Source organism: Wickerhamomyces ciferrii, contig 00058 (genome assembly GCF_000313485.1).
Source record: "Wickerhamomyces ciferrii WGS project CAIF00000000 data, strain NRRL Y-1031 F-60-10, contig 00058, whole genome shotgun sequence".
NCBI classification, from domain to species: domain Eukaryota; kingdom Fungi; phylum Ascomycota; class Saccharomycetes; order Phaffomycetales; family Wickerhamomycetaceae; genus Hansenula; species Hansenula ciferrii.
The window spans coordinates 43117-69647 of NW_011887682.1; the positions used below are offsets into that span (position 1 = coordinate 43117).

The 26531-nt window shown below is 30.5% G+C and overlaps 13 protein-coding genes across 13 annotated transcripts; 9 read left to right on the forward strand and 4 right to left on the reverse strand.

Moving 5' to 3' along the window:
* Window positions 1-17: 17 nt before the first annotated feature.
* On the reverse strand, window positions 18-1396 carry SPT14 (phosphatidylinositol N-acetylglucosaminyltransferase SPT14; the record flags this gene model as incomplete). The annotated part of the gene is made up of 4 exons (XM_011276888.1): window positions 18-48; window positions 120-1016; window positions 1268-1318; window positions 1380-1396. The coding sequence occupies 4 exons, from the start codon at window positions 1394-1396 to the stop codon at window positions 18-20; spliced, it is 996 nt and encodes a 331-aa protein (XP_011275190.1).
* A 359-nt stretch (window positions 1397-1755) lies between these two features.
* On the forward strand, window positions 1756-4068 carry BN7_2503 (Glutamate carboxypeptidase 2; the record flags this gene model as incomplete). Its single annotated transcript, XM_011276889.1, has 1 exon — window positions 1756-4068. The coding sequence occupies one exon, from the start codon at window positions 1756-1758 to the stop codon at window positions 4066-4068; it is 2313 nt and encodes a 770-aa protein (XP_011275191.1).
* Window positions 4069-4349: 281 nt separating this feature from the next.
* Window positions 4350-4832, forward strand: DAP1 (Dap1p; the record flags this gene model as incomplete). Its single annotated transcript, XM_011276890.1, has 2 exons — window positions 4350-4608; window positions 4696-4832. 2 exons carry the CDS (start codon window positions 4350-4352, stop codon window positions 4830-4832), a joined length of 396 nt encoding a protein of 131 aa, XP_011275192.1.
* A 419-nt stretch (window positions 4833-5251) lies between these two features.
* Window positions 5252-5787, forward strand: BN7_2505 (GNAT family N-acetyltransferase; the record flags this gene model as incomplete). The annotated part of the gene is made up of 2 exons (XM_011276891.1): window positions 5252-5397; window positions 5466-5787. The coding sequence occupies 2 exons, from the start codon at window positions 5252-5254 to the stop codon at window positions 5785-5787; spliced, it is 468 nt and encodes a 155-aa protein (XP_011275193.1).
* A 138-nt stretch (window positions 5788-5925) lies between these two features.
* Window positions 5926-7845, reverse strand: SEC63 (protein-transporting protein SEC63; the record flags this gene model as incomplete). The annotated part of the gene is made up of 1 exon (XM_011276892.1): window positions 5926-7845. One exon carries the CDS (start codon window positions 7843-7845, stop codon window positions 5926-5928), a length of 1920 nt encoding a protein of 639 aa, XP_011275194.1.
* A 402-nt stretch (window positions 7846-8247) lies between these two features.
* MEX67 (Mex67p) lies at window positions 8248-10137 on the forward strand (the record flags this gene model as incomplete). Its single annotated transcript, XM_011276893.1, has 1 exon — window positions 8248-10137. The coding sequence occupies one exon, from the start codon at window positions 8248-8250 to the stop codon at window positions 10135-10137; it is 1890 nt and encodes a 629-aa protein (XP_011275195.1).
* Window positions 10138-10543: 406 nt separating this feature from the next.
* On the reverse strand, window positions 10544-12694 carry TPO4 (Tpo4p; the record flags this gene model as incomplete). The annotated part of the gene is made up of 1 exon (XM_011276894.1): window positions 10544-12694. The coding sequence occupies one exon, from the start codon at window positions 12692-12694 to the stop codon at window positions 10544-10546; it is 2151 nt and encodes a 716-aa protein (XP_011275196.1).
* A 1176-nt stretch (window positions 12695-13870) lies between these two features.
* BN7_2509 (putative transporter) lies at window positions 13871-15340 on the forward strand (the record flags this gene model as incomplete). The annotated part of the gene is made up of 1 exon (XM_011276895.1): window positions 13871-15340. The coding sequence occupies one exon, from the start codon at window positions 13871-13873 to the stop codon at window positions 15338-15340; it is 1470 nt and encodes a 489-aa protein (XP_011275197.1).
* Window positions 15341-15818: 478 nt separating this feature from the next.
* Window positions 15819-17356, forward strand: BN7_2510 (uncharacterized protein; the record flags this gene model as incomplete). Its single annotated transcript, XM_011276896.1, has 2 exons — window positions 15819-15821; window positions 15902-17356. The coding sequence occupies 2 exons, from the start codon at window positions 15819-15821 to the stop codon at window positions 17354-17356; spliced, it is 1458 nt and encodes a 485-aa protein (XP_011275198.1).
* A 453-nt stretch (window positions 17357-17809) lies between these two features.
* BN7_2511 (Mitochondrial RNA-splicing protein MRS4) lies at window positions 17810-18814 on the forward strand (the record flags this gene model as incomplete). The annotated part of the gene is made up of 1 exon (XM_011276897.1): window positions 17810-18814. The coding sequence occupies one exon, from the start codon at window positions 17810-17812 to the stop codon at window positions 18812-18814; it is 1005 nt and encodes a 334-aa protein (XP_011275199.1).
* A 70-nt stretch (window positions 18815-18884) lies between these two features.
* Window positions 18885-20567, reverse strand: EXO5 (Exo5p; the record flags this gene model as incomplete). The annotated part of the gene is made up of 1 exon (XM_011276898.1): window positions 18885-20567. The coding sequence occupies one exon, from the start codon at window positions 20565-20567 to the stop codon at window positions 18885-18887; it is 1683 nt and encodes a 560-aa protein (XP_011275200.1).
* Window positions 20568-21716: 1149 nt separating this feature from the next.
* On the forward strand, window positions 21717-24236 carry SWI3 (Swi3p; the record flags this gene model as incomplete). Its single annotated transcript, XM_011276899.1, has 1 exon — window positions 21717-24236. The coding sequence occupies one exon, from the start codon at window positions 21717-21719 to the stop codon at window positions 24234-24236; it is 2520 nt and encodes an 839-aa protein (XP_011275201.1).
* A 218-nt stretch (window positions 24237-24454) lies between these two features.
* Window positions 24455-26482, forward strand: COY1 (CCAAT displacement transcription factor COY1; the record flags this gene model as incomplete). The annotated part of the gene is made up of 1 exon (XM_011276900.1): window positions 24455-26482. One exon carries the CDS (start codon window positions 24455-24457, stop codon window positions 26480-26482), a length of 2028 nt encoding a protein of 675 aa, XP_011275202.1.
* Between the last annotated feature and the right edge of the window lie 49 nt (window positions 26483-26531).

Consider the following 26531-nt stretch of genomic DNA (forward strand, 5'->3'; position numbering starts at 1 on the left):
ATGGCCACTTTAAAGCCTTATCTATATTTTCCCTTGGATAAACCCATTCTAAAATTGCATACAAAAATATATCCACAATGAAACATAATACAAATAATTTCCCAGCCCATGCTCCACACATATAATATTTTCTAAATTGTTCTAATGTAGTTAATTTCGAAGATTCATCAATTGAATCATAAACATTTTCTGTCCTTATAGCAACATCTGTCCAATCATACATATGTTTAACTTCATCATGAAACTTTGAAGGATCAATTCTCTTTTCTTCAATAATTTTAATAGCTCGAAGCGTACTTTCCACTAGAGAATCAACTGCTGGATTTGCAAAAATTGTCATATCATTTGGTAAAACTTCTGGGATACCACCAACTCTTGTTGTAACGACTAACAATCCACATGAAGCAGCTTCAACAAGAACAGTACCGAAAGCTTCGGTTAATGAAGGATGTAAATAAATATGACCCTTAACCATAACATCTCTAACTTTTTCATGTTTGACACCACCTATTAATTCAACACGATCTTGTAATCTGTTTTTTTCAATTGATTGTTGAATATCAATAAATTTTGGTCCATCACCTGCAACAAGAAAATTAACTTTTGAATTTGCTTGACAAATCTTGGGTATCATACCTGTTAATAAATCAGCACCTTTATTAGGAAATAATCTTGAAATGACCACAATAGTAATTTTATCATCCTTTGGTTTTGAAGGGTCTGGTAAAAAATCTGTTGAAATAACTGCATTGGGTATAACTGAAACTAACAGTGGATCAATAGCACCACGTAGCACAATGTTTTCCTTACATGTATTTGAGACACAAATAACACGATCTGTACAATTCAAGGTGAATTTTAAAGCTTTATTACCCAATATACTTCCTGTATCAGCAAATCCATATAATGAATGATCTGTAAATACTGTTTTGAGACCCATAATAGACCCATGAAAAACTCCTTCATGTGCCAAACTACTCATTGATGCATGACCATGAACTATATCAATTGATTCTCTAATAAATATGTTTCGAAGTATTGGGAAACCTGAAAAAACAGTAGGAAATGTAGTTTGACGATAAAATACTAAGAATGGGATATAATAAACTTTTAAACCATTTGTTAGATACCGTACACCTTTACGATTTTTGTATGCATGTGTTATTATGATGACTGAATGGCCTTGTGAGATTAGTTTCTGATACTTCGTTAATAAATTGGTCCCTTTTATTAATATCAATGGAAACATACTTGTGAAAGATGATACATGTGAAATTCAACACCACCAGGTTGTGGGTAGAAAAAGTCACAAACCATTCTAAATTGTTTGTTAGTAATTGAAATCAGGAAAAAGTAGAGATTCTTTGATCAACACATACGCTATATTATAGCCCATCCTGACTGCTATTATAACTTCCAGATCCTCTTAGTTTTTGGTCTTATCGTCAACCATTTAGTTTGACACATTTCCAATATTTTGATTTGTATTTTTCAATTGTTTATACGCGATAATTAAAAAAGTCTTCATAATGGGTCTTAGTCTACTTCAGTCCTGAGACTACCTTCGCCATTGAGACTTTCGAGACTTTCTAAATATACGGGAAATTTGAATTTCTAACAACAAACAATTTGAAATCAAAAAGGCTTAAAACACACCAAGAATTCAACATTTCCAAACCGCCACTGAACTCCAAAACCTGGTATTAAAGAATTAGAGGATTCATAAAAGGGTTCTACAGAGGAAGAGTTTCAACCATGCCACAACGTTACGAGGAACTTCCCTCACACCCACCAGCCTATGATTTTGACGCTCCAAACGGGAGCCGCAGAGGGTCTGACGATGATATAGAAGCGGGATCCAGAGCTTCAGAGGATTCACTGACTAGAGAGATTGAAGAAATGGAAATAGAAGATGAACCCAGCTCTTCCAATAGACTGAGAGGATCTCTTTCCAGAGCGAGGTTTGCTGGTCAAAGAATTGCTCATAATTTTAGTTCAAAATTCATTTCACCTGTACAGAGAATATTGGACCCTGTTGCGGAAGGTTATCATACTTTATCTACAAAATTTGAAGCTAAATTATCTAAATTAGGAAATCCATTGATACTTAAGAGATTTGCCTATGTGTTATTTATATCCCTTATCATTTATGGTATAACTCTTGCTGGTCTGTTCCCAAGTGATAATTCTAAACAATATGGCTCATTTAGTGATAGGAAATTATTAAATGATTTTGTTAAAGAATCTATTGATTTAAGATCAATGGAGGAAAACTTGGAATATTTATCAACAGTACCACATATTGCTGGTACATCTGGTGATTTGACATTGGCAAGATATGTTGAATCTTATTATAGACAACAAAATTTAAAACTGGTTGATTTTGAAGAATTAAGAACATTATTAAATTTCCCAAATAAAACCACATTGAGTTATGAAGATCAAACTATAGATATTACAGAACAATTTAATCCATTATCCAAAGATGCTAAACATACAGGTAATCTAATTTATGCAAATTATGGTAGAAAATTAGATTTTGAAAAATTAGAATCAAATAAAATTAATTTAAAAGATTCAATTGCTATAATAAAATATGGTAAAATACCAACAAGTTCACAAATATTATTAGCTGATACATTTGGATGTAAAGGTGTTCTTTTCATTTCAGAAACCGAGGATTATCCAGACACTTATGAAAGAAGAAGTGTTGGTATACCAGAATTTTATCCAGGTGATCCATTAACACCAGGTTGGTCAACCAGTCAATTACCAAATAGAATGCATATGAATGATGCAAGTATGGCTAAGATTCCAAGTGCAGTATTAACAAGAAATCAAGCCAAACCATTATTAAAATCATTGGAATCAAAAGGTATAAAATTTGATGATGGGTTTTCAAGTGGTGATGGACAATCATATCAAATTACTTTAGATAATCATGTTACATATAATCAAGATCATGGTATTTGGAATGTATTGGGTAAAATTGAAGGTAAAGAACAAAGTGATAAAGCTTTAATAATTGGTGCACAAAGAGATTCACCATGTAATGGAGCAATTTATCCAAATACAGGTACCACTATATTATTAGAATTGGTTCAAGTTTTTGATAAATTAAGAAGAAATTTCAATTGGACACCGTTAAGATCTATTTATTTTATTTCATTTGATGCTACAGAATATAATTTCGCTGGTGTTACTGAATTAATGGAAGGGAAAGTTCGTGAAATACGGAAAGAAACTACAGCATATATTGATTTAAGTGATGCTGTTGCAGGTGATCAACTTGAAGTATCATTAAGTCCTATATTGAGAGGAATTTTTAAACAATATCAAGAAGAATTTCAATATACTGAAAAACCATTTGATGAATATAAAAATACATTACCATTTATAACAGAAGGTGTTCCAATAATTGATTTTGGTTATAAAGGGTTGAAATATCCAAAATTTACATGTCAAGATACATTTGAAAATTTTAAACAACATGGTGATTCAGATTTTTCCAAACATGCCAAATTAGTTGAATTTATTTCCAAGATTGCACTTCATATAATTGAAGATCCATTAATACCATTTGATGTTACAGATTATGTTGAAGGATTAAATGATTATTTTAAAGATTTACAAGCATATGCCAAATTTATTGGTGGTGAAGGTGAAGATAAAATAAATTTTGGTCCATTAATGGAAGGTTTATTAAGATTGAAAAAAGTTGGTAAAGAATTAGAATTATGGGCTAAAGCATGGAAAGAAATTGTTGATGAAGATAATGGAACAGAACCATCACTGTTATCAGTTCATAGATGGAATTGGAATTCTAAATTAAATCAAATTGAAAAATTATTCTTATCAGATGATGGTGGATTACCAAATAGAAGATGGTATAGAAATTTAATATTTGGACCACAATTTTGGAAACCTGAAGAAGGTGATTTCAATTGGTGGACATTCCCAGGTGTTAGAGATGCGATTTTTAATCAAGATTGGAAATTAGCACAAGAAGAAGTTGATCGTGTATCAAGAGCATTAACTGACGGTGCAAGTGTCTTTGTTTCTTCATGATGTGCACATTTGATTAAGTGTTTTATGATACCATTTATTTATATACTATATGACTTACAATTTATGACGTTGATTTATAAGTTTTTGTTTTGTAAAATTTGTAGTTTATATGTCAAATTTTCGTCACGTGAAGTTATTGTTATATTTTTGATCGTAAGTTTAAACCACAAACACAATTATAAAGCTAAACGAGATTCCACAATTGAACAAGAAAAGAAAGAACCATTCAAGTTCTATAAACACATTGGAAATACTCATAACTCATCATACAATTACACAGAATGTCATTTATTAAGGAATTTTTCTTCCCTTCAAACAAAACTGAAGACCCAACAGCTGATGATTCAACCTCCACAACCAAAACAGATCCAATTGTAGAAGGAATTTTCACTCCAAGAACTCTTTCAAATTTCAATGGACATGATGATCCAAAGATATTCATGGCAGTTAAAGGTACAGTGTATGATGTTAGTGCTGGTAGATCTTTTTATGGTCCAAGTGGTCCTTATTCAAATTTTGCAGGTCATGATGCTTCAAGAGGTTTAGCTTTGAATTCATTTGAACTTGGTGAGTATTTTATGTGCTTGTTTTTGCTTTGTAAAACGTAATTACTAACAGAGATTATAGATAACATAAGAGAATTTCATGAACCAATAGATCCTTTAGATGATTTAACTCCACAAGATAAAGAAGCTTTAGATGGATGGGAAGAACATTTCCAAAAGAAATATCCAGTCGTTGGTAAACTTGTACCAGGTAATTGAACTTTCATAGAATGGTATGAAGCTACGTTATGGCTTCATGAATGAGAGTGATATATGATCTTCATCAGTTGAAGTTTGAATAATGGTTTAATTTAATTTATGATTATTTATGTTTGTTAATTACGTAGTAGACGGATACAAGTAGAGGAATGCTTGAAAATGATTCAAATTTGATGGTTTAAAAGATAATATAACCTGCAAACTGCTATTAATAAACCAGCTTAATCGTAATCATCTCTTCAAAGTTCCAATTGTCTGTTAAATATCAAGTCTTTTTGATCTTTATGCCATATTTTAATTCTCACCACGAAATCCCAAATCCCAATGCTTTTAAAAACCTGAAAAAGTTCGCCAATAACCTACAAAACTTGTAAAACAAATCATCAACTATCTTTCCACCTCATATACATATTATTAAAATGGCTCAACCAATTGCTCTTGATGACTTAACTGTCAACAACAAAGAAGTTCTTCGTAAAATCAACGAAGTTGTCCTACCGACAAGATATCCAGATGAATTTTATTCAAAAGCTTTACAATCCGGTGAACTTGTTAAACTTGGTGAGTATTATATACCAAAACCCACAACAAGAATTTCATTTACTAACTCTTTTGATAATCAGCATTCTATAGTGAAATCCCAGTTGGTGCTGTCAAGGCTAAACTAATTGTTCCACAACATCATTCAGTTCCAACTTCAATTTATATTGAATCAATAGCAGTTTTAGAACCATATAGAAATTTTGGTATTGGTAAGAAATTTATACAACATTTAGAAGAACAAGCTAAAATATCTTATATACATGAAATTACTGCGCATATTTGGATTAAACAACCTGAAATATTAGAATGGTATCAAAAACAAGGTTTTGAAATTAAAGGTGAAGTTGAAAATTACTATAAAGATCAAAAATTAGATGAACCTACTGCAATTGCAATTAGTAAGAAATTTTAATCTACAATGAATATTATGTGATTAGATATATTTTGGACTTTATTACCTAAATATTGTAGTATACAAAATATGATGAATTAATGATAATGCAAAGAATATAGAAAGCAAGAAAAACAAGAAAATAAACAATTGTTAAACTTAATTTCCTTCAGCTTCATCTTCAGTATCAGTATTGATATCTTCAAAATCACTCAATTCTTCTTCAAATTCACTATCTTCATCATCACTATCATCATCAACTCTTTTAACTTTTTCACCTTTCATTTGTGCAACTGCACCAGCTAAAGAATCTTCATCAGGATCTGGAATATCATAATTAACTTCTTCTAATCTTGGTGGATTTTGAACATGCATTATCACAGGGAAATCTAAATCTTGTGTGAAATAATCTGTTGATTTTATAACAACTCTAAATTGATATTTACCTTCTTGAGCTGGTGTTGGTGATGTGATTGGGATTTTAAAAGTTCCAACAGAAACTTTTGATCCATCTTTATATTGTTCTTGAGTTAATTCCAAATTTGATAAACTTAATTTTTGGAAAAAAGCTGGTGATTCTGTAATTTTTGTATCTTTTTGTAATGAAGTTAATGCAACAAATCCACCTCTTCTTTCAGTTGGGAAAAATGGTGCAAATGATTTTGGTAATGATGGTTGAGCATTAACGATTTGATAAGGATCTCTAAGAGTTTCTAAAGTATCGTTTTCTTTTAATTTATCTTCTGAAATTTGAGTTTCACCATGATGTTTAGCAGATTTAACAACAACTTTAACAGAAATATAACAAGTTGATTCTGGTGTAACAACAACTTCACCTGGGACTTTAAATTCAGCTTTAATCAATTTTAAAATTGGAATATTTGTGGCAACATCTAAAGTTTCTTTTAATTTTAAGTCATCTTTAATACCTAAAGTTTTTTTAATTTCTTCATTACCTAAAGTTAATAATTTACCTAATCTAACAATTTTTTGTTCTTGAACAATGGTTTGATCAACATTTGGTAATTGTAATAATTCATTTTTGGTTGATTCTGGAACAGCTTGAACTAAATGTTTTAAAGTTTCAACAGCCATATTTGAAATTTCAGTATTTCTAAAAGAAGCAGCAAAATCAATTAACCCAGCAATTAACGAAGGAGTGATAGCAACAGCTTTCAATTGATCATCAGAGATTGGTGTTTTTCTATTTAAATGATTTTGAAATAATTGGAAAATTTCTTCATTTGATTTATTTGGGAATAAAATTTTAAATTCAGTTGCTTCACTTAACCAAGTTAAAATAGTATCAACTCTAACAATGATAGAAGGTTTATGATTTAATAATTTTTCCACAAATAAATTTGCAGTTTCAACATGAATACCCTTTTTAGTATAAGTTTTAGTTTTTGACCACCATGAACTAACAAAATATGGTAAAACACCACCAATTAAAACAATGTATAAAGCTAATAATAATGGTGAAGATTTACCCTCGATAAGGAATTTTGGTAAAGCAATACCATGAGAAGCTTGTTGAGGACCATCTGGATGACCATATTTTTCATAATTTTCTCTTGTAGTTTCCTCGGTTAATGCCTTATAAGCTTTAGTTAAAAGGACGAAATGTTCTTCAGATTTTAATTTTTCATCTTCAGATAAGTTTCTTTGTTTATCAGGATGGAATTTAATACTTAATTTTCTAAAATGAGATTTAATATCTTTTTCACTTGTACCATATTCAACACCTAATAAATCATATGGATCAAAAGCACTAACTTGTGTTTTAACTTCAGTGATACTAATATGATAAATCAAAGCACCAATTGATAACCAACCTAATAATATAAACAAGTTTTTCTTTGTGAAAATTTTGGATGGTTTCCTATTTGATCTAAATTTCTTAATTTGAGAATCAACTTTATCTAATTTAATTTCACCAACAATTGGTTCTTCTTTTGTAGAGCTGAAAGCATTTGAAACAGCTTGAATTGTGAATGGAATAAGCGTTACCACAAGGACTGATAATGTGAATACTGGCCAAGTTTGGGAATGCTCATCATAGTTATAACGTGAATCCATTTTGCTATGTGTCTAATATTGTAGTAATAATAATATAAGGAACCAGAAATAATAGCAGAAGGGAAAAACAGCAGCACCGTCAATTCTTTTTATATTATTTATAACAGAGAACAATTCTTAAAACCCTCTCAACAACCAATATAACTCAACCAAAAAGAATTGTCTCAAATCCACTCACTTTTGTTTACTTTAAAATGAGTAGTTTTAGAAATTTGAAGAACACGTCGAACGAAAAAGTCAAGAAATTCGCGGAAATGATTTGACCGTTTCAAAAATGACAGATTTTTTGATTTTTTTTTTAAACTTTCACGAAATTTTAATACCTTTGAAATCAAAATCAACTAAAATCAAAACACAAAGGTTGAACTTGTTGATTGAAATTGGATAGATATATTGGACAAGATGTACAGAGGTAGAGGCTCAGGAGGATATCGTGGTGGACGAGGTGGGTACCAGAGAAGCAACGGTGCCGGTGCTGACGGGATGGAGATTGAAGGTGGTGTGCGCAATAACGGTGCTGGTAATGGTGGAAGAATAACAGGACCAGGTGAACAGTTGAATCAATTGGCAAATCAAGCTGTGCAGCAGAACTCTGTGCCCGTTGAAGTTAGAGGATGGCAAGGTGGATCTAAGGATGATTTGGTTTCATTCATTTCTAGAAAGACTAGAATACCTTTACTTAATGCTGTTATTGAAGGTGATGCTATAAAAGGTTTTGTGAAAACTAATAGAGATGCTGAAGATTTGAAAAAATGGAGTGGTGTTAGATTTGCTGGTAATGCTTTAAAGATTGAACTACCTTCCTCGGGTCAACAGGGTAGTGCAATGGTATTATTGAAAGGTTTTTTACATAGACGTTATAATGCCAATGCCAAATTATTAGATTTAACAAATATTTCAAGTGATGCTGATTTACAACAAAATGGTGCATTCAGTTCATTATCTGTTCAATCTAAAATGTTCCCAGCTTTAATGAAATTAGCTTCAATGGAAAATTTTGATGTGGAAAGTGTAAATTTATCAGAAAATAATTTAGATGATATTTCAGGTATTACAACATTAGCTCAAACTTTCCCCAATTTAAAAAATTTAGCATTAACAAATAATAAAATTTCAAAATTAAGATCATTTGAAATTTGGAAAAACAAATTTAAAAATTTAAGAGAATTAATTATTGCAGGTAATCCAGTTACAACTGATCCACAATATAAACCAACAATTGCTAAAGTTTTCCCAAGATTAGTTATATTAGATGGAATTATGATTCGTGACGAGGGGAAATTACAATTAATTTATCAATTACCAATCCTTAAAAAGCAATTCTTTTTTGAAGATTCAGAAATTCAAACTTTATCAACACAATTTGTTTCAAATTTTTTACAATTTTGGGATAGTGATCGTACGCAATTATTACAATTATATTCACCACAATCACAATTCTCAATTTCTGTTGATTCAAGTGTTCCAAATGATTCTAATGCAAGTCAAATTTCATTTGGTTATTATATTCCAATTTCAAGAAATTTATCAAGAGTTTCATCAGAACGTACAAGACAACAAAGATTAGGTACAGGACCTGAATCAATTTTAAAACTTTTCCAAAATATCCCCAAGACAAAACATTCATTAACTTCAAATCCAGAATTATATTCAATGGAAGCATGGAGATTTCCTCAAGTTAATGGATTTATAATATCTTTACATGGTGAATTTGAAGAAGTTGGACATCCAGCAACCGATGCAAATCAACATTCAAACAGTTCCAGTTCTGGAAGAGGTGGTAGACGTGGTGCAATGACTAATAGTTCAACAAATAGATTAACCAAAAAATCATTTGATAGAGAATTTGTTGTTGTTCCAGCTAATGGATCATTAATTATTGCATCCGATTTATTAATAATTAGACCATGGTCAAATCATCAATCATTTGTGGAAACTACTATAACACCACCACCAACTGGTGAACAACAACCAATCCCACCACAATCACAAGGTTCAATACCAGGATCTTCACAAGCACAAATCCCACCATCATCATCACAACAACAGGCACCTTCTGTATTACCAACTTCACAACAACAAGCACAACAAATTGGATCTATTCCACAAGAATTATCACATTTATCACCAACTCAACAAGAATTTGTTATGAAAGTTATTCAAGATACAAAATTAAATTTACAATTTAGTTTATTATTATCAGAACAAAGTTCATGGAATTATGAAATAGCTATAAATGGATTTAAAGAATCTCATCAACAAGGTCAAATCCCACCTGAAGCATTCATGTAAAGAATGCTTTCAGAAAATTGTATATAGAAGAAGTTTAATTATTTTTTAGTATATTTTTAAATGAATGATTATATCTATAGAAAGATTCAAGATCTTTCTAATCACAATTTGGTATAAAATTGTTTATATTTAATCAGATATCTTCCAAGTAGGTAAACAACAACTACAAGTACTCTTTATTAAATTAAAATTATGATATTAATTAAAAGCTTTATATAAGTCATGATATGTACGCTAAACTTGAAAAAAAACTTAAATGATAAATGATATGATATGATTAATATATGAAAAACCAAAATAAAAATAATCTATATAACAAAAAAACATAAAAAAAGGATATTATTAATTAAATATTGTTCTTCTCCAACTTCTTACTCTCTCCTTACTCTCAGTAATTACTTTCTTTCTATACTCTATTAAAATTTTGTTCACTATCACTTGAACTAACCCCTTGATCTTTATTTTCTTCAGCTTCAAATTTGGCATTTTCTTGTTTTTCCTTAGCAATCATTGCACTATAACCATAACTTGATTTTTGTCTTAAAGCTGGACCCCATTTTTCAAAAACCCAAGGAACAGGAACCATAGCTAATGCAATAAAAGCAAATAATGAAGAAGCCCAATCAATACCTAATTTATCATACATTTGGACAGTAAATAATGGGAAAACTGAAGCAAGGACATAACGTAATAAATTATTTGCAGCAAGAGCAGATGCTAATGATAATGGAGGATAAGCCATTGAAAAATAAAGCACCACTGTGAAAAAGATTAAAATTAAACCAAATCCGAATAAGACACCTGAAATAATTGGACAAATCCAATGAACATCTTCTTTTGCAGACCAACCTAACCAAAATAATGAAGGTGGTAATGCCACAGCACCAACTTTACATATGATTAATCTTGATTCTGGGGCATCTAGGATTAATCTATTTTGATCATCTCTTTTACCACGAGTTCCATCTGGATTTTTCTTGAAATATTTAAATCTATCTAAGACGACATAGAATAATGTACCTAAGACAAGACCAACACCAACACCTAAGAATGCTAGACCTGAAATACCTAATGACATTTTATAAGTTCCTCTGAAAATTATTGGATAAGCTTCAAAGAACCCGAAAAGCACGGCAAAGACAAATGCAATATAAATTGAAAAAACCATAACAATTGGTTCAACAAATAACATCTTGATTGGAGTCATTAAAGTAACAAAGAATATAAATTTTAAAAATTCTAAACCTGATATTTTTGGTTTTTGTAATTTTAATCCACGTTTTTTAGCTCTTTTTTTCAATAATACAGGTTTATAAGTTTCTGGACATACTAAAACAGGTAATAATATAGCACCTGCAAACATTAAATTAACCCACATTGTCCATTCCCAAGTTTCATTTTCTGCAACAAATCCACCAATAACTGGACCTAAAACAGGACCCATGAAAGGAGCAAGACAAAACCCAGCCATTGCAAGACCCATCATTTCAAAATCCCACATATCTGCAATAGTACCACCTGCAACGGCCATTGCTGGTGAAGCGAAAAATCCTGCAAAGAATCTTAGGACTAAAACTTCTCTAATATGTTTACTAAGACCAACACCCATTGTGAAAAGCATTGAGATTGGTAATGAAGTGATATAAACAATTCTTCTACCAAATAATTCAGAAGCTGGTGCGGCTAAAGCAGGACCAAAAGCTAAACCAATCAAATAAAAAGTTAAACCTGATAAACCTAATTCTTGAGATATATGCATTTGTTTCATTAAATCTGGGACACCAGCAACGTATAATGAAGAACCAAATGAAACTTCTAAACAAATCATCGCAGTGGCCATTGTTATAGCCCATCTTTTCCAAGTTGGCCAGTTTTTTGGGTTTGCTTTATCATCTGGTCCATCCCAATCTAATGTAGCAGGATCAATTTCATTTGAATCTTCAATTATTTCATCTTGTTGTGGTTGGTGTGGATGACTTAGTGATTTTCTTGATAATGTTCTTTGTAAGGCTTCTGAATATTCTTCACCTTCAGTCTTGGTAAGATCTCTTGATTCTCTTGTTGGTGATGCGTATTCACCTTCTGTGAATGATCTTCTTGATTTTTTAGAAATTGTAGAGTTTCTTCTTGAATTTGAACCAGTTATATGATTTAATTTTTCCTGTGAAGAATTTTGTGGTGGGATTTTAGAAGTGAAATCTTGTTGTTGAATAGGTATTGGATCAATTGAATCTGATTGATTTCTTGAATGATTTTTTTCATCATTTGGATTGAATGGTTTTTCAAAAGTTTCAGCAGATGATATGGTTTGATTTTTTTGTAAAGTTGCAGTACTTGATGTTCTTGTTATGGCTTGTTGAGTTGAATCATGATCATTATCATTTTCTAAATCACTTTCAGGATTTTCCAATGCACTTTCATAATCTGTTGTATTTACTGTGGATAAATTATTTGAAGAAGCAATAGAATGATTATAAGGTTTATTATTGTTGTTTAGTTCTGATTGAGCGTTTCTCAAAGCATCTTCTTCCTCTTTGGAAGGACCTAGGATACCCATTGTGCTAGAATGTTTACCTTGTGAATTGGTTGTTGTTGATTGTTTTGTTGTTGTTTGGGAATCGAATTCTTTATATAAAATATAAATTTTTTCAAGCCGAGGTTGAATTTGACACCGAAATCAAAACAAGGTGATTATCGGAAAACAAATTGTAAGAACTAAGAAATAACTAGTAATAATAATCAGTACAAGACTATAAGTAATAAGTAATAAGTACAAGGAGTTATACTTAAGGTTATACAAGATAGCAAGATTGTATTCAACAAGTCTTACTGGAATAGGCAATAAAGCACTTCCACTTATGTCCTGTCACTGGCTTGTCTGTGTTCAATGTTGATCTCTGAACAAGGCAGATCTCATTCCATCCACAAGTTCATACCAAGTGAAGTGAAGTTAAGATAAAGTTAAAGTAGGCGTAGTACTATTCCCAGTATACCCTCTACTACACTACAATACTTATAAATCCACTTCATTAATGCTTCTCTGCTTAAACAAATCTCGGTTTTAATAGGTGATATTCGTCTTTAACAACAAGATTTCAAGATTTCTAGAATACTTATTAACCGAGGAGCTTTTAATAGTATGGCTGAAAATATTATGTAATGTATTATGTAGTCATTTATTCATTTCTTTTGATTATGTCATCGTAGTCGTGTGTCTTAGTCAGCATTTATTATAGGGTATAATTTTATATACTCTCTTGTTCTGATTGTTATTGGAATATTGGAGTATTGATTGTTATTGTTATTGTTATAGATCTTTTTGTTTGTGTTTGTGTTTGTTGCCTGTAATCACATTATATACGTGACGTCAAATGTCATGGAGTAACTTGTTGTAAGCCACTGGGAGCCACTATCATATCTGCAAAGATCATCAACTAGATAACGTCCTATAAACATTGGCATTGATAATGATGAGATGTACAAGTATATATAAAGACTATGATCAGACCATAACATTGATTATACTATACATAATATATATCACATACTAAGTTACTCCCCTATCACTTTATGACTCTTCACCCTTATCATGACTAATCTTAACCTCATCGGGGCAATCATTTACCTAATCTGAAAAAAAACTTGAACCCTATATATAAAACTGTTAGTACTTCTAGGAGCTATTTCCAACAATCCACAACATCACAACCAAGACTCCAATGATAATATTAAGATGTCCTCCAATTCAGTACCATTAGGTGATATCATCTATACAGCAGTCAAACCAATATTCAAGATTTATATAATCATATTCTTAGGTTTTTTAATTGGTCGTAAAAATATTTTAACCGTTCAAACTGCAAGAACAATAAGTGATATGGTATTATTTATATTATTACCTTCATTAATTTTTAATAAAATCGTTACAAATATTCAAAATTCAGATATAAAACAAATTGGTATTATTGTATTAATTTGTCTATGTCTTTTTTCAATGGGTGCAATTTTCGCTTTATTAAGTCATTATTTCACTAGAGGACCACGTTATTGGAGAGGTGGGTCCCTTATGGTGGGGCTTTGCCCCAATATAAGTGATTTACCAATTGCTTATATGACTACTTTTGCTGGTGGGATAGTTTTTAATGAAGAACAAGGTGAAAAAGGTATAGCATATATTTGTATGTTTACAATGGTTCAAATTTTAATGCAATTTAATTTGGGGACATTTAAATTAATTGCTTGGGATTTTAATACCCAATTACAAGAAGATTCAGATATTGAAAATAATCCTAAGGAAATGTCAACAACTCAAACTAATCAATCTTCAATTTCATCATCATCATCTTCAAGAGAATCATTTGACCAGGAACAAAATCAAATCATCCCCTTGGAAAATTTACAAAGATCATCAACTTCGAATTCTCAACATTCATCACATTCAACACAATCTATACGAAGACAAAGATCTCAATCTATTCATGATGTTATTAATGAATATTCTGAATCTGAAAGAATAAGATCTGGTAAAGTTGAACCAATTCCAGGTGATTTCACAGATTTAACAACAATCCCAACAAAACAACCCCCTGCTAAAGGTAATTGGAAAACTATCCCCAAAAGATTATTTTGGTTCTTTTTGGATAATTTCACCAAACCAGTGAGTTTAGCATGTACAATTGGAATAATAATATCAATGATTCCATGGGTAAAAGCATTATTTGTCAAGACAAATCAAACTTCATTACCAAATGCACCAGATCAAGAACCCCCATTATCATTCATAATGGATTTCACAGGTTATTTAGGACAAGCTACCGTGCCACTAGGTCTTTTAATCCTTGGGTCAACATTATCAAGATTAGAAGTTAAATCCTTAGGAAATTTTAAAATTTGGTCAACTCCATTAGCATTAACATTCATTAGATTAATCCTTTTACCAATAATTGGAGTATTAATAAATACAAGATTATCCAAGATTGGTTGGTATAAAGATGATGAAATTTTACAATTTATTTGTACAATGGTTTTTGGATTACCAAATGCAACTAGTTTAATTTATATTACTGCATTTTTCACACCATTAGAGGGAGATTTTAAACAAATGGATTATTTGGCATTGACTTATATTTTGGAGTATCCTATATTAGCTATTAGTTTACCATTTTTAACAACTTATACTGTTAAAGTTTGTCTAGGGATGTGATAATAAGCGTTTGAAGCGCTAGCTTCATAGCTTGAACATGATAGTTTAACCAAAAGTATATAATGATTAATGAGATAATGACTTTAATACCACAATGTAATAACTACAACTTCATCAAAACATAAAAACATTCATTAAAATACATTAAAATATATCGAAAACGCAGTTACAAAAAACACCACATTAAATTATCCCAAAAGAGATAATTTTGGTATGTTCGGTATGAGGTCGTGTTCGACTAGTGGGCTATTTTTCTAGCGGTTCTTTTCCCCTCCATTCATCAAACAAATTAAAATAATGATGCAGTGAATAGAACGCATATTTCGTATCAAAGAAAAGGAAAAAAGTTATATGTAAAAGTGAAACTTTTATTAACTGATTTGAAAATTTTTATACTTGAAATAAAAAATCGCGAATTTAGATGTTGGGATTACCATTTTGGGGGATTTTTAGTTTTTTTTAGGGCATATAAATTTAGATGGTAATCAAGTAAAACTGGGTATTAATTGATTGATATCTGGGGTAACAAACTGTGAATTTGCTAAATTATTATTGTTTTAGAGGTATTCATCAGGTATTATGGGACTCTTTATCAAATCTATAGTGGAGAATCCAAACATCAAACTGAAAAGGGTAAGAATATCAGAAGATGAATCATTACCACAACTGTCACAATCACAATCACAAAATGGGAATAGAAATAGACAAACAGGTGGTTTGGTTAGAAGAAATGCTATTAGAGGTCGTTGGATAAGAAGATTTCAAGATTCAAATAGAACAGGTGTTCCAATACATATATATGAACCTCCATCATTTGATGATTTTGATAGATCAAATAATCAAAGACCTGTTATATCTAATTCAAATGATAATTTAAATAGAGAATTACCATCACCACCAATAATTAGGGAATCAAATAGACCACCACGTTACCCACTGCATTTACCCTCACCACACCCGGCTCCTTTACAAAATGATTTCTCACCACCTCTGAATTATGAAGATCATTTAGATGGTTTATCATTAGGTGAATTAGAAGATCGAGCAAATCAATTAAGAAGAACTTTAGATGAAAGACATGATATTAGAGTTGATGAATCTGAACTAGAGGCTCATCGTCAACGTGAAAGACATGGTGAAAGACGTAATGCAATGCATCGTGAAATACGAGCACCTTTATGGTTTGGTGATGTTGGATCAGATTTACCTTTTGATCAAGATAGAGAAGATAGAGAAGCTAGAACACATATGTATGTTCAAAGAAATCTTGATATGCGTAATCATAGAAGATTACCACCTTCAAATTCAAATTCAAATAATGAATCAAATAGTGATAATAATCCAAATAATTCAAACAATCCAAACAATCAAAATGTTCTGAATACTAATAATCCAAGACTAATGTTTGAAATTAGAAGACGTTCATTAGGTAGACAAAGACAAAGACAACGTGGTCCTCAAAGAACAAGAGGGGATCATAGAAGACTTGTAAGAGTTAGTGGTGGTGAACCTGAACGTCTGAATCTTCATCAAGTTGTTCAGTTTGGTCAATTATTCCCTAGACAAATGGGACAAAATGAACTTTTAAATTCAAATAGATCAACAAATCAAGAATCACAAAATCATAATGAAAGACCAAGAATGACATTAAGCTCAAGATTAAGACAAAGAACAAGATCTCAAAGATCTGGAAATTTATCACTGGATGATATTCAACCTCAACCCCAACCACAACCACAACCACAACAGCAACAATCAAGATCATCTGAACCATCAAATGAACAAGATGAATATGATCAACTGATTAATGGAACTGAACCAAGTAATAATTGGAGAAATCGTACAATTCAAATCCATAGAGCTAATAATTCATCAAATAATTCATCAAATAATACCCAAGAAACACAAGAAACAACAAGACATCGTAATAGAAATTCATATGTTATATTAGAAAACGGTGAAAGTGATGCAAGTTCTGATAGTGAAACACCTTTACAATTCGATGCTGGACATTGATTTAATAGACGTTTTTTTTAGTTTATACTCATCTTAAAAGAGATGTATACCCGTGCTCGGCGTAGTTTAGTTGCAATTATCCACCAAAACTAGACAACGGATCCGTCTATGATAGAATGAATATAAATGAAGTCAAAGCCCATAAGTATAAAACTTGAAGACATTCCATCTTATTTATATTTCAAAGATCCCCATTAATCCTTTTAAAATTGATCAGTTGTATGCAGCGCAGTTCCATTTTATCGAAAAAATCAGTACCGAGAAATTCGTTTATCCCCCGAAGAAAAAAAGAATTCACCTGAAAAGTTCAAACTACACTAAAACTAATTCAAAAGCTTATAATTAGAGTTATAGATCATAGATCTCTATCATACAATCAAATTAACATAGTATAACACACTGTCATTTGTTTGATAGTGATTGAAAAAAAGAGAATACCCCAGAATACCCAAAATGCCTGCAGAACAACAAAAATTTATACTAGACACCCCATCTTCTCCATCAAAATCATCATCACATATAGAACCAATAATAACACCTGAAGAAATTGATTATGAATCACTTCCAGAAGGTACAACATTAACGTCACAATGTATAGCTGGTGCATTTGCTGGTATATTAGAACATACAGTGATGTACCCCGTTGATGCAATAAAGACAAGAATGCAAGTTATGAATTCTCAAGGTAAGAGTAATTTAAGTGGTAGAGTTATTTCATCATTATATAAAATATCATCAACTGAAGGTTGGACAAGTCTTTGGAGAGGTACTTCATCTGTTATATTAGGTGCTGGACCTGCACATGCTGTTTATTTTGGAACTTATGAATATGTTAAAAAGCAATTGATTCATGAAGATGATAATAGTCATCAACCTCTTAGAGTTGCAATTGCAGGTTCTGCAGCTACGGTGGTTAGTGAAGCTTTAATGAATCCTTTTGATGTTATTAAACAAAGAATGCAATTACATACTGGTTTACAAAAATTAGGATTAGGTGGGACTATTGCAAAAGTTTATCAAAAAGAAGGTATCAAGGCTTTTTATTATAGTTATCCAACAACAATAACAATGACTATACCTTTCACTGCATTAAATTTTGTTGTTTATGAAAGTTCAGCCAAGATATTAAACCCTAATGGAGAACATGATCCTTTAAAACATTGTATTGCAGGTGGGTTAGCAGGTGGTGTAGCATCAGCTTTAACAACTCCATTAGATTGTATCAAAACTTTATTACAAACAAAAGGTGAATTTCAAGATGTAAGAATTCAAAATACAAATTCACTTTATGGTGGTGCAAAAATAATATATCAATTAGATGGGTTCAAAGGGTTTTGGAAAGGTATTAAACCAAGAATTATTTCAAATGTTCCTTCAACTGCAATTTGTTGGACTGCTTATGAAATGGCAAAATATTATTTAACAAGAAATCAATCTACAAGTTCACCATTGTCATAGATAATTAAAGTCTAATCATTGATACAAAACTTAATATAAATAAAATATGTACATAGAAACGGGAGGAAAGTTACCACTGATGTTGTTGGAAATTCATTTCAGACAATTCTTTATTCCAAGAACAAAATGGTTGAAATTCACAATATTTACAAATTGAATTAAATTTCATACCTGTAACAGGTTCAGGATCCCTTCTACCTAACCAAAATTCTAAACCTTTAGCCACAACAACTGAAGTTTCATTTTCATCATATTGGAAATTTAAAGTATGGAAATTTTCATTTTGATAATAATATTCCACTCTAAGATCTCCATGACTTAATTTGGAGATGAATCTGAATATATGTGATAATCTTGTTATGAAATATCTTGTAGTTGGTATAGTTTCCCATGTCGTAAGGAATGGTTCAACTATTTTTAACATTTCTGGATCATGAATTTGATTTTTAAGGTATGATAAATCATATTTCATATATTTTTGAGAATGATTATCAAATAATGGATCATCAATTGATTCACCATCTCTCATTCTTTCAAAATCTTTAAAGAAAATTGGATATGTATGAATCAATCCTAATATAATTTCAGGTGATAAAGGTTCATCAATATTTAATTTTTTCCTGAAACAATATTCTTCTAACCATCTAACACCATTATTATCTTCTCCCAAGACATCTAAGAATTTTTTATAAATCATAACTTGATCTTTAGCACTTTTCAAAACACTTTCTTGATTTGGTATAAATCTTCTTGATCTTGTCTTAACATCACTAACAACTAATCTATATCTATCTTCCAATGCATCACAAATATCATCTCCAAATTCCACGATATCTTTTAAATCATCAAATTGATTAAATTCATATTCTAATGGTCTATTGGTGTCTGAACTTAATAAAACTAAATGATCAATAACACCAGTAACAATCATTGTTTCATTTTTAACATCCTTAGAATCTTCCACAACTCCAAATTCATCAATAAATCCATGAACATAAATTTCTCTAGCACGACCTTTTGTTAATAATGTAATCAGTCTATTTAAAGTATCAACAATACTTTCAGCATATATATCAATAGGTTTCCTTATAAATTCAGGTATAGCTTCCTCCACAGTGGTCATATCAACTAAAGGATGAGTTTCTAATTCTAAAGCTAAATGTGATTCTTTCCCACGTCTCATAGCCTCAGTTTCCTCTCTAGCAGCCATTGAATAAACATCATACCAATCTCTTAATTCACACCATGATTGTGTAAGTATTTTCGTGACACTTAATCTTGGGAATTTGGAAACTGAAGTACCTGAATGACTTCCAACACCAGGATCAAGTTTTTGATCATCTCTAGGCGTGGTATATATTTGGAAAGGTGTGGGTACATGTTTAGGACGTTGATAAGTTAGGAGTCCTTCTTCGTTTAATGGTATATATGTTGATATTGATTGGATTTTTGGTGGATAAATTATTTGTTGTTCATGTTCATGTGGTGGTAATGCTTGCACAAATGATGATTCACGAATCATTTCTATTTCATTTGGTGTTAATGAAGTATCTTCGGGTTCTTGTTCTTGATTGGACATTGTTTGGGTATTATGATCATTGGATATATCTGTGGGTAATGGTGGTGATGAAGGTTTGGGTATTTTAAGTATTAGTGACTGAAGTGAAGATGTATTGATGAAACGATTCATAGGACGCATTAAAGGCTTTGTGTTAAATATGACAGATGACTTGTACTTTTTTATTCTGTGCATATATTTGTTAAATTTGTTATTGTTTCTTCATATAATTCTCTTGATGTTTTTTCTTGATTATTGATTTTACTAAAATGTGATGTATCATAAAATTGATGATTTTGATATTTTCTTTTGATCAATATTTTGATGATTTTGATTAATAAATACAATAAATATATAATACAGTGATGATATTTAGTTCTTATTCATAAATAACTGGTTGAGTGGTTGCTTTTTGGGTGGTTGGAATGTCTTTTAATTATTTAAATGAGATGGCGGCCAATACACTAATATGATTACCAATCCTGTTTGAACAACAGCAAAAAAGCTGATCTGACTATATTTCAGCAGGAATTTAATATCAGACTCCTCTTTCCCAGCACTATGATCAAGCAATAATGTGAAAATTCCCTGTTTACAACCGGCTGAATCCAAAATTAATTATATGTCAAAATCACGTAAAATCAAAGCGATGAGTATAATTTAAAAATCGGTCTTTACGAATTTTTCAGATCTCGGTATATGATATTTACGTGGAATCGTGGAATAACATAGCAATTACACCAAAACAGAGCATAAAAAGAACAGAAAATTATCAATCAAGAACAAACATACCACATATCCATAAATTATCGATTTCTTACCAAAATGTCATGGCATTGACACGTCTTTCATACTAATTTCTATCAAATATGTGCCTCCTACCACTATTTATTCATCCGCGAATTTAAACTTATTAAAATCCGCGAATTTTTTTGTTTTTGCCCAAAAAAATCAAAAAAGCTCAAATTCGAAATGCAAAGTTGTAATAAACAAAGCGTGAAGAAAGTCAATAACAACTGTTCGGGAACGTCAAGTTATCGCTGGATTGAGTGGAACACTGGTCATTTGAGTACTACTAGAGGGAGAAGAATTGCTGCCGTTTTTTTTTGCAGACCAAATTGACTACGTAACGAGTGCTCGAGGAATATTGGTGGTATAACGCGATATATTAATTCAAGTCCCATCAAAACAATAGAATAATAAAGTGATAATTGACTGGATTCAATTAATATTGGTTGTATTTGCAGATATTATTTTGCTAAGAAAGGTATAGCTAGGCTCAGAAGTATTGATTACTTGAGCTTAATCTGGAAACTACATATACATACATTATATCCCTACATCATGAGTGAAGAAACATCAAACCTACAGAATCAACAAAACCAAGAATCAGAACAACAACAACAATCAGTGAATCAGCTACAAGATGATAAGATAGTAGACTCTTCTGATCAAAGTGATTCTGGTTCAAGTTCTGACTCTGAAGATCAATCAAATGCAGATGATGGTGATAATGAAGACAGAAGTACTCCAAGTCAACAAGAACAAGAAAAAGGTGAACCTCATATTCAACCAAGAGTAGAAATCACACAAGCCAACCAAACAGAAAGTAAAGATCAGAACAAATCTGAACATGAACAATTACAAGAACAAAAAGAAGCTGAATTACAAGAAGCTAAAGAAGTATTTGCATCTGGTTCAAATGATAGAAGAATTTCTCAAGATCCACCTTCATCTGATGAACCTAAAGAAACTGATGCTGATGATCATGAAATGATTGCACTTGGTGCTGATATTGAATATAAAAATGGCGAAACTTCTAAAACTTCAGAAGGTTTGGATGCAGAAAAAATTAAAACTTTAAGTGCTAAGGAACGTGAACCATTAGAAAGAGTTGATTCAAATGATAGTAAAGCGTCTAAATCAAGTTCAGAAAATGAAATTGGTAGTCATATTGCTCCAAGTGTTACTGATTTATCAAATGAAAGTGATCAAAAATCAAATGAACCACAACAACAAAAAAATGATTTAGATGGTGATATTTCAATTCCAGATGCTAATCAAAGTGAATATGAAAATGAAAGTGGTAATGATGATGAAGAAGATGATGAACCAAGTGATGCTGAAGAAGATCAAATAGATGAAGATGAGGCAGATGGTAATGTACGGAAATCTGGTTCAAGATCAAGATCAAGAACACGCACTGCAGAACCAAAAGATAAACAACAACAAGAACAACAAACTGAAGAACAAACCACATCAAAAAATGAAGAAGAAGCTGTACAAACTGGAACAACTGAAGCTAAACCAGATGTAGATTTATCCAAAGAGGAACATGAACATGATCATGATCATGAGCAACAAAAAGATGAACCATATATTCCACAAACTCATACAATTGTGATACCTTCATATGCATCATGGTTTAAATTTGATCAAATTCATCCAATTGAAAAAGAATCATTACCAGAATTTTTCACAAATCAAATTCCATCTAAAACTCCACAAATTTATGTTAAATATAGAAATTTCTTAATTAATGTTTATAGATTAAATCCAAATGATTATTTAACAGTTACAGCAGCAAGAAGAAATTTGGTTGGTGATGTTGGTACAATTTTAAGAGTTCATAGATTTTTATCAAGATGGGGTCTTATTAATTATCAAGTTGATGCTCAAGATAAACCAACTCCTGTTGAACCTCCATTTACTGGTGATTATACTGTTACTTATGATGCACCAAGAGGTTTATTCCCATTTGAATCATTCAAACCTAATTTAGAACAAACAAAATTAGATAAATTAAAAGAATTAAAAGATTTAAAACAAGGTACCAAGAGAGAATTAAATGGTGATGATAATAATTCAAAAAAAGAAGACCCAAAAGATACTACTACCACAGCAAATGGTACAGATTTCAAAAAACCAAAAATTGTTAAAAATATAAATGATGGTTGGACTAGAGAAGATTTGAAAAAATTATTAGAAGGTATAACACAACATAAAAATGATTGGGAATCAATTTCAAATCATGTGGGAACTAAAACTGTTGAACAATGTATTATTAGATTTTTGAAATTACCAATTGAAGATCAATTCTTGGGAGATTCAAAACAAAATTTAGGACCATTAAAATATGCACCATATTTACCATTTCAACAATCTGATAATCCAGTTTTATCTACAGTGGCATTTTTAGTTTCTTTGGTTGATCCAGAAGTTGTTAAGGCTGCTACATCAAGTGCCATTCAAATTATTGATTCTAAAGATGTTGATAAGACATTAAATGAAGAGGAAAAAGGTGAAACTAATGTTACAAATGGAATTGAAGAAAGTGCTAAAATTGCTTTAAGTACAGTAGGAGTCCGTGGTCATGTTTTTAAGACTAATGAAGAAATTGAAATGAATAAATTAACAAATGTTATTGTTAATACTCAATTACGTAAAATTGAATTGAAAACATCACAATTAAATAGTATTGAAAAAGAATTAGATCTTGAAAAAAAAATATTACAAAAACAACAAGAAGATTTATTTTTAGATAGATTATCATTTACTAAGAATTCAAATCAAGTAATTTCAAAATTTGATACCATTTTAGGGAATCTTCAATCTTCATCAACTACATCACCAGATGTTCAACAATTATCTAATCTAATCTCAGAAGCTAAAGAATTATTATCCAAACCTGTTAGAGCTGAATTATCATCATTTGATTTATCTAAAAGAGATTCCAAATCAGGGACAGTTGATCATACTAATGAAGATGGTGAAACTAATGGTACCGGCCCAACTGTTGATGATGATGATTTGAAACCAATATCAATTGAAACTCCTCAGACTTATAGATACTGGAGTGGTTAAGAGTATTCTTTCAATTGATTGTGTATGTTTGTAATTTGTATAAATAATTTTAATGTTTTATAATTCACTTAATTAATTTGTATGTAATTATTATCAATGGAATTCGCGGGTATATTAACACGTCAAAATCTCAAATTATCAACAATATCAACACAAGACAAACAAAACATCAACAGAACACGACCAGACCACCACAGAATTAATACTTAGCTGATACAATGTCCACACAGTCCACGTTCGAAAAGGCGCTACTGCACTGGTCTGAAGTCAATCTCCCGCAATTGCAACAATCATTGGATGATCCAGCTACTCAGATCCATCAAACCCAAGAGGAAACCCTTTCTTCACGTAAAACTTTAGCTCAACGTACCAAAGAATTTAAAAAATTAGAAGAAGATTCTAAATTGAAAGAAATTAAACCTTTATTGAAACTATATCAAACAGAAATTGATACTTTAACAGAAAGGGCCAAATTAAGTGAAGGTGCTTTTTTCAATGTTTATAGAGCTATAAGTGAATTACCAGATCCAAAACCATTATTAGAAGTTTCATTAGATAGTGTTCTTGTTGCTCAAGAAGTTGATTCATTAAAGAAAGAAAATGAAAATCTAAGAGATGAATTATTAAAATATGCAGATTATGAACAATTAAAACAAAGATTATTAAGATCTGAAGAACAAAATGTTGAACAATTAAATAATAAATTAAAATTAAAAGAAGAAGAATTAAAAGGTGAATTTGAAGAAAAAGAATCAAACTGGAATGAAAAAGAAATCAATTATCAAAAACAAATTGATTCATTCCAAAAACAAATTATTGACTTGAAAACTCAAAATGAAGTTGATGGATTAAGATTACAAAATCAAGCTTCAATAGATTTTGATGATTCAGGGAACTCAGTTAAGAATGAAGATTTAGAATTCATTAAAAGAGAAAATGAAAATGTTCATCTTAGAAATTTACAATTAGAAAAAAGAAATCAAGATTTAAGTAAAGAATTAAAAATTATTAAAAGTGATTCAGCACAAAAAGAAGTTCAATATGCAAATGAATCTAAGATTAATCAATTAGAAAGTGAAAATGCTACATTAGTTGCTAAATTAGATTATGAATCTCGTAGTTTTGAAACAAAACAACAAAAATCCTCTACAGTTATAAATTCATATAAGAGAGATATTGATCAATTAAATAATGAATTGAAAAATTTGAAAATCAAGATGAATTCATTCAAAGATTATGATGATTTAAAACATGAATTGAATACATTAAGAACAATTGCATTTGGTTCAAATGATGATGATCAAGATGATCAAGATCAAGATCAAGATGATGAAGAATTAGGTGATGAACCAATAAAATCAAGTTCATCAGGTCTTGATGAAATTTTAGTTTCAAGAAATAAAAAATTAACAAATGAAATTACAAAATTTAGATCAAAACATGAAGAATTAAATGAAAAAATTTTAAATTTAGAAAAATTATTAAATAAATCAAATAATGAAGTTACAAGATTAGTTTCATTAAATAATCAATTAGAAAATGATTTAAGTTTATTTAATCAATCCAAAATATCAGATAATATAAGTATGATTTCAGGTGTAACAAGAAATACAAGAGCACCAATTCCAACAACTAGAGGAGGTAGATTATCACCAACATCATCAATAGCTGGTGGGTTAGATCCTAGTACACAATCAAATGTTGAATCTGAATCATCAGTATTACCAATTATAACATCACAAAGAGATAGATTCCGTTCAAGAAATATTGAATTAGAATCATTATTAAAAACCAAGACAAATCAAATTAATGAATTAAAATCTCAATTAATTAAATTACAAAAACAAAATCAAGAATTATTTGAAAGAACAAGATATCTTTCATCATATCAAGGTTCAGTTCGTCGTAATAATACTAGTAATAATTCATTTACAAATCAATCAGATCCTGAAAGACAATTAGAACAAAGTTATGAAGAATCATTACATCCATTAGCAAAATTTAGAGCAAGAGAAACAGAACGTATAAATTCTAAATTAGGTACATTGGAGCGAATTTTCTTAAGTTTTGCTAAAGCTATCTTAGCAAATAAAACATCAAGATTATTATTTTTATGTTATTGTTTTGGATTACATTTCTTAGTTATGATTATGAGTATTTATGTTATGAGTTTATATGGTGCTTTAACTCCTGATGTTGGTATTGTTGATAAATCCATGTCTGGTAAAACTCAAGCAATTCCATAATTGGTTGAAGTGGTAATTATACATATGATTTTATGATATTGTGCTGTAG